The 7,982-nt window shown below is 41.9% G+C and overlaps 1 protein-coding gene across 1 annotated transcript; it reads right to left on the bottom strand.

Annotated features, from left to right (window-relative positions):
* Nucleotides 1-986: 986 nt before the first annotated feature.
* On the bottom strand, nt 987-7,982 carry hsp90b1 (heat shock protein 90, beta (grp94), member 1). The gene is made up of 18 exons (XM_079680274.1): nt 7,824-7,982; nt 7,238-7,340; nt 6,749-6,890; nt 5,874-5,990; nt 5,454-5,782; nt 4,835-4,946; nt 4,579-4,707; nt 4,046-4,162; nt 3,814-3,951; nt 3,647-3,724; nt 3,471-3,536; nt 2,934-3,203; nt 2,506-2,751; nt 2,164-2,300; nt 1,979-2,057; nt 1,683-1,838; nt 1,362-1,466; nt 987-1,263 (listed from the first exon to the last, which is right to left on the bottom strand). The coding sequence occupies exons 1-18, from the start codon at nt 7,870-7,872 to the stop codon at nt 1,237-1,239; spliced, it is 2,400 nt and encodes a 799-aa protein (XP_079536400.1). The 5' UTR covers nt 7,873-7,982; the 3' UTR covers nt 987-1,236.

The following is a 7,982-nucleotide window of genomic DNA, read 5'->3' as shown; positions in this document are numbered from 1 at the left end:
TGCAGTCTCTTGTTAATGATATGCCAGCACAGATAATGTCTGGAATTAATAACAACATTACACTTTTATTTCAAGACACCATGCGGGTTATACAGTATTTTTCTTTCTGCTGAGGTTAGATAACGCCTTTCAAGTTTCCACCACAGACAGATGTTTAGACAGATGTTTAGATAATACTGTGTGGTATGACTAAAGTATGGTTAGTGTGTCACTGATAAGATTTTTTTCTGCTGAAGTAAAACTGTTGTTGGGTTTTTTTTTTTTTAAATAAAAAAAAGTGATGTATTCTTAATTTGAAAATGCGGATCAACTCAAAAGCAAGAAAATATTTCATGGCAAAAGAAAATGAAATGAGTAATGCCCAGACTGCTCCGTTTTAAAAGGGTTTCCTCTCCACAAGTCCCCAGGTGAAGAAAACATTAACAAATATCCTTCACCACTAGATAAAGAAAATACTTACCTGTACAGCTCCACTTTTCCTTCCGTCTGGGTTAGCATCAGGTGCCGAGAGACACAATGCAGGAGTCCAGCAGGTAAGGCCAGGACAGTAGTAGAATGATGTACACACAAACCAGAGTATGCATTTCTTTGGGTAACATTTCCACATTATGGATGCAGTAGGATACAGGAAGGATAAATGCATTCTCTGTTCAGGTCAAACATAGTGGACGGAATAATGGATTTGTGGTAGAGCGGACCAACATAAGTTTTTATGTGTAGGAAATTGAATACCTGTTGTTGAGAAGGATGAGCATGTAAAAAATAATAATGAACTGCTTCTTTTCCCCGTTAAGGCTTTTCCATCTTTCAACACTGTCAGTTTTTCCTTGGCATATTCATTAATCGTTCTGCATTATTACAATCTAAGTTTATGATTTGATCTCTAAGGCAAACTAACTGCTCTTGGACAGACATTTGTATCCTTCAAAGAACCTAACATCGATTGTCGTAGTGCATTTGTAAAATCACCAAACAGAAACCATGTGTCCTTTTTCCAGGAAACATTTATTCGATCAAGAGACAGGATCGCTTCTTTCCATAAACAGGTCAGTTAAATATTAACAAATTTACAGTCATGAGGAATGTAATAAAAAACAAAAACAAAAAAAAACAATGCTCGCCTTAAAAAACCCCAACCCTAGGACCCCACCCAGAATAACACCGACCACTGTGGCGCTGGAACAAGAAGTAAATCCGTTTCCAGCTCAGTTGTTACATGCTCTTCTCTTCAGTGCTTCACAGCTCGTCTTTGTCCGACGTTATCTGCAAGGGAACAAAATGAAAGACAGTCAGAACAACAAATACATGGCATCCCATTTCTTGACATCTTTAAGATGCCTCAGAACGTGAAGTGTTCATACCGTTTCTTCATCATCGTCATCCATAATTTCCTCTTTCTCTTCAGCGTCATCTTCAGCATCATCCTCTGCTGGCTCTTCTGGCTCCTCCTCTGGCTCTTCTTCAATCTGTCAAATAATAACATTAATATAAAACGGTCTGCCCAGAAGAAAGGCCGACAGATTTTTACAGATATGAAATACTAAAAAAAAAAGTGGAACCATCTCAAATGCAGTTGTAGGTCAGAGCTCACTGGCTGCTGAACAGGAAATGTGGCTCGACATATGCAAACTGAAAAAGGAGAACTTTAATACGCAAATGTCTCTCAAGCAGCTACGACTTGCCTGTTCGTCCAGGGGAACGTTCATGCTGAGTCGCAGCATGCGCTCTATCCTCTCTCCGTAGGCCTTGGTGTCGGCCAGTTGGTATCCTGAGCGCAGCGTGGCCGTCTCAAACAGAACCACAGCCAGATCTGACGCCGTCTGGTCCTCAGCGTCCTCCTGAGGGGGAAAACCTGATCAGTTTGTCTGCTAATAATACAAGAGGTTGGCTGTATGGACATCATTCTTCTGCAAAATCGTTATCATTTAAAATGAAATTGGGCATCATTACAATAGTGAGTGATATGAGTCAGACTTACATTGACTTTGTTGAGCATCTGCTTGACGAGGGGATGTTTGGGGTTGATTTCTAATGTTTTCTTCTGGCTCGCATAATAGCTGAAGAACAGAAAATAAGCTTAGTTCACAACATGCTTCACATTTGTTTATAGAACTGTGACAAAGGGCGTTAAACATAGCTGAAGAGCACAGGGTCGTTACTCACTTTGTGGAAATGTCTTTTCCTGTCTGGTAAGCCTGTGCCTTCATGATCCTCTCCATGTTTCCGGACCAGCCGTACTGACTGGCTACCAGAGCGCAGGGGGAGTTGGTCAGCCTCTGGGAGATGATGGCCTTCTCAATCTGTAGGAGAGATAACATCGTATTGGATAACATAAAAGATGGGGCAGACGCAACTTAAAACATTTGATCGCCTCAGCGGCTGGTGGTTCATTTCTCATGTCATGAATATTACACAAATAAGAGCCTGTGACCTATGTTTTCCATTGCCATATCTACACTGTAGCTAATGTGCAAATAACATAAAGCCTTGAATCTAATCCTCTACCTTGTCCTTCAGAGGCTTGTCCTTCAGCCAGGTGGTGAGAGGCTCAAACTCCTTCTCCAGGGCCTCCCTCTTCTCCTTGGTCTTGTCACTCTCGTCGAACTTGATACCCTCCTTGGCGACGTTCTGGAAGCGCTTCCCGTCGTACTCGGGCAGCGCCTGGATGCAGTACTCATCCACAGGCTCCGTCAGGTAGATCACCTCGTAGCCCTTCTTCAGCAGCCTCTCTACGAAGGGAGAAGACTCCGCCTGCAGAGGGAAACAGATGTTTAATGCCAAGCCATTACATTTGACTTATTTGTATTTACTTGTACTATTGTATCTGTGTTATTGTGTTGCACTGTGGGAGGAGCCTGCTACCTAAGATTTTCATTGTCATAACTCCACTGTAGCTATGCACACTTGAAAGCCTTGAACCTTGAGCCACTCACCTCTCTCCTGCTGGTCCCGGCCATGAAGTAGATCTTGTCCTGCTTCTCCTTCATGCGCTCCACATACTGCTCCAGGCTGGCCACCTCGGTGTCGCTGTTGGAGGTCTGGAAGCGCAGCAGCTTGGCCAGACGGGTCCTGTTGGAGTGATCCTCGATCACGCCCAGCTTGATGTTGGTTCCAAACTCCTTCCAGAACTTCTCGTTGTAATGCACCTCGGCGATTTTCTTGATCATGTCCAAAGTCTTACGCACCAGCTTCTTGCGGATAACCTGAACACGGAGGAGATGAGATTACAATGAATGTTGAATTCAGTATTCCTAACCTTCTTTATCTTATAACTGTATTTACATCTCATTCTCTTTTGAAACAATTCCTGATTCTGATGCTCCTTTATCAATCTTTTATTTATAAAAAAAAAAAAAGCTTTTATAAACCAGTCAGTAAATTCTACAAATATTATAGAGTACAAGGTTAATAAAATTGAACACTCAAAAGGGATCCTTATAAATAAAATAAATGCAACATGTGAAACTCACCTTGAGCAGTTTGTGCTGCTGCAGAGTCTCTCTTGACACGTTCAGAGGAAGGTCATCAGAGTCAACCTAGAGAAAGAATACATTTCCATTAATCCCAGAGCCGATACCATCTAGGAGAGTTCAAACATTCCACATTAGCACATGTCGGGGTCTGCACTGGGCTTAGAGTCACTCACCACTCCCTTGACGAAGTTCAGGTACTTGGGCATCATGTCGTTGAAGTCGTCAGTGATGAAGACTCTCCTCACAAACAGCTGAGACAGAATAGACATTCATTTAGAAACCATTTGTTGCAGGAATTCATGCATAAAGAACCATCCTTTGATGCCAGAGGGAAAAATACCTTGATGTAGTCGTTCTTCTTGGAGCCGTACTCGTCAAACATTCCACGGGGAGCAGCGGTGGGAACAAACAGGATGGACCTGAAGGTAACCTCACCCTCAGCCGTGAAGTGGATGTGGGCCAGAGGGTTTTCTGTGTCCTGTGAGAGAGGGAAAGAGTTCGAATTCATTGAATGAAGAAAATCAAGACAAGTTGAGCTCTCAATCCACATGGATGGGTGTCAAAGGGCCTACCTTAGAGAAGGTCTTGTAGAAAGCCGTGTACTCTTCCTCCTCAACCTCCTTGGCCTGTCTCTGCCAGATGGGCTTGATGTCGTTCATCAGCTCCCAGTCCCACACCGTCTTCTCAACCTGTGTCAAACACCATGAGACATGTTCAAATAGTGTTCTTTTCCAAACAATCAGGCTGAATATTGAGGTATTAAAATGACATCGCATAAACTTTCAGTAAAACATTATCAAGTCACTTTTAACTGCCTTCCTATAAAAACTATAAAAACAATAAATACATCAGGAAGTATTATAGTTTCAAGTAAGTACATCAAAATCTTTCACAGCTTCAGATGTTTTTTTTATTAAATACATTACAACATGTGGAATAAGATGTAGTTAATTCTTTGTCATTACATCTTAAAATATATTTTTTTGAATTCCCTGTTTCAATATCATTCCTTAAAATACAGATTTAAAAAAGAATATTGTTAGATTATTTTAGGGAAAGTTATGATTAAAAAAGAGCTTATCAGCCACACTGATGAACTTCCTACCTTCTTGGTCTTGGGCTTCTCTTTTTCCTCCTCCTCTTCCTCTACCTCGACATCGTCCTCAGCCGCCTCTTTCTCTGGTTCCTCTGCTGCCTCAGCATCTTCTTCAATTGGCTCCTCAACTGTCTCAGTCTGGCATTTTGAGAGGAAGAAATGATGTAACGGCTATTTGTTCATGTTCACATTTTGGCAGTTTCACAATGTAACTGTGGAAACACGTCTGAGTCACAGTGTGGGAGGAAGCGTCTAAAGTACTCACCTTGCTGGCCCAAACGTAGATGGGGAAGTTGATGAACTGAGAGTATTTCTTGACGAGGTTCTTGATGGTCTCCAGCTCCAGATAGTCTGAGGCCTCCTCCTTCAGGACCAGCCTGTGGTAAGAAGAAGATTTTGGAGGATTTCATTTCAACGTCAATATTACTAACAGAAAAACAGCTTTTAAGATCCAACTGAGTAGGTGCTTCGGTATTCTGGAAGAGCTGTGAACATCAATATGCCTAACAGCAGTTAATCATAATGCTTAGAAGTTGTTAACGGCCCGTCCACACAGCGGCGTGCGTTGAAAGCTTCACCATTCACTTTGAATGGGGTGACGTCACTTTTCGCCGAACTGCATTGTGGGAAGCGAAGCTTTGCTGGCGTGGCTTGCTGCAAAGGTTGAGCAATGTTCAACTTTTGAAGCCTCGGCAGAAGCGTCAGCCAATCGAATCATATGCCAGTACAAGCTCTAGCCAATCAAACCGCTGCTTGTGTGTCAGGGGCGGGAGATTCATGTGATTGGTTGTTGGTCGAGTTTTCCGGCAAGCTTCAACGCACGCCGCTGTGTGGAGGGCCGTAAAGGTGATTTTAAGATGATTAAAAATCAAACGTAAACTCACGTGACTGTGCTTCCTCTGCCCAGTGTGTCCCCACGGGGATCCTCGATGACAGAGAACGTGTTAGAGTCAGACTCCCAGATGTGCTGCGTGTCATTGTTGTGTTTGGATGTCACAATGACTTTGTCGGCAATGAGGAAAGACGAGTAGAAGCCCACTCCGAACTGGCCAATCAGCTCTGAGGTGGACTGATCCCCCTCCATCTCTGTCATCTTGTTGAGGAACTCGCTGGTGCCGGACTTGGCGATGGTTCCCAAATTCTTCACCAAATCCTCTTTGGTCATTCCGATACCAGTGTCAGTGATGTGGAGCATATTCCTCTCCTTATCAGACTGAAGGTAAAACAATGAAGATAAGTTACAGACGGTAAACATGACCAATAAAGACTGCAACAATTGTATTGAAGATTTTTTTTGTGCATACTTTGATTTTGATAGTCAGCTCCTCATTGGCGGCCATTGCATTCTCATCGGTAAGAGACATCAGGCGGATCTTATCCAGAGCGTCGGAGGCGTTGGAAATCAGCTCCCTAAGGAAGATCTGAAAAAGAAACAAAAACATTTGATCATTAGTTCAGCCTTTCCTGAAAAGGTCTGTAAGATATACCATAACAGTGATAGCACACAATGCATGGGCCTTGTGAACACAGGCATCAGGCCATGCAGATTTTCTTGAAGTAGTTTAAATTCTCATTGCTAGGATAAGTTTGTTGTACACGGTTTAACATATAGCTCTGTTTGTATGCGTTTCATATAGACTGGGTGACCATTTTACTTTATATGTCTGTAAAATCTAATGCAATCAAATACAGCAGCTCAGCCATAAAGGATACCTTATAAAAGATAATAAATGTAGGTTTTGTTTGACGGTGTTAGAGATGTATTAACATTTTTGAAACAATACGCAATCATGTGTCCATTTTTTCCTCTATTTGGAACTGCAAGTTGTTAATGAGAGTGATTTGGTAAAAAAAAAATGTTTTAAATGATTTCAAAGTACTTTCAGATTTCAAACTGCAAGGACAAAAGAAAAAAATGTTTTAATAATATATTTCCCTACTGTCCATGTCTTAGCATTTTCAAGACTTGACTTAATACCAATTAGGGTTTTATTTGTATATCAATTAAAAACGTTTTAAGGATCTAGTGAGACCATGTGTATTGAGGCATTTCAAATAGATGGCTCACCTCCTTTACAAACATGAGGGAATTAAGATCACAGATGCAAACACAATTCATAGAAAGGATCCTGCCAAGCTGCAGACTGTATGTAAAAAGGTGCCATTTATTCCTTCTCACCTCCTTATTCTTGTAGAGGGAGTTGATAATCAGCTTCATCATACGGTTGACTTCAGCCTGAAAGACATGTTTTTCTGACTTCTCTCTGATTTCCTTGATTTGAGCGGCATTTAATCCATCCAGCTGGATAGCCTCCTCCTCTCTGGGGACAGACAGAAGCACAAACATGGGTGAGTTCAGGGACGTGCAGAACAACAAATCATCCCTGTCAACAACCAAAAAGGAAAATCTGTGTTCCCCTTGAGGGATCTGTATCCAAGTTAAAGCCTAGGCTCAGAAGAGTCCCTTGTTGGAGGGATGTGCACTTTATGTTGCAAAGCTTGGCCACCACTACAATACAAGGGTTGCTGCCATGAGGGTTTGTGTGCACAAGATTGGTCATGTTGACCTTGTGCTGGTAACTCTGGGTTTAGGTGACCTCTCCTGATGAAGGGGACAACAAGCACCTTCTCAGGCATATTGTGAAAGGATATTCAAAGAGACACCTACCTCTGCACCACCTCATCATCTGTCTTGGAGGCATCTCTGCTTTTACCAAAGTCCTCTTCTACTGTCCCTTCGATGTCCAGTTCATCCTCTGCCTTCACAGCAGCTGCAAAGGGACCAGAGTTGATTGGTTAAAGACATATTAGATTACATAGTTATATCTGGAGAAATATTCAGCATTTAAAAGCTTTTTATTGGGAATAAAGCTCTGCAAAGACCTGATTGAATTACCCAAATATGTTAGATGTTCGCTTAAGTATGGTGTGTTTTGCAAAACCAGATTTAAAATGTAACGTTTTACCAGAGAGATTTGAATATGGATGTTACCTAGCATCAAATAGCTTAAATATAACGTTACATGGTGTTTCTACTAGAATCTTCTGGAAAGGCAAGAATAGCTTATAGTAGCGTTGTTCCAAGAAACAATGCTGTCCAAGTGAAGCTTTAACAAATGCTTATTACATGAGGATCTAATCACGAATGAGCAGATAAAAACCCACAAGTTAACGCTAGCTTACTGGCTAATGTTAGCTCAAATGTTGGGCAATAAAAAAGTGATACAAGATAGCAAAATGTTCTTGCTACTCACCAAAAGCACAGAGTGCAAACACGAGTCCTATCACCCAGGCGTGTTTCATTTTGAGTTGCTGCTTGAACGACGCTGTGTATCTTCAGCTCCTGAGACAAAAGCCGGGAGATAAGTGCACGCAGCACTGCCTTAACAAGAGAGACTGACAAGCTATCTCTC

This window comes from Notothenia rossii (genome assembly GCF_949606895.1).
Source record: "Notothenia rossii genome assembly, chromosome: 5".
Taxonomy (NCBI): Eukaryota; Metazoa; Chordata; class Actinopteri; order Perciformes; family Nototheniidae; genus Notothenia; species Notothenia rossii.
This window is presented reverse-complemented; position numbering and strand designations above follow the sequence as displayed.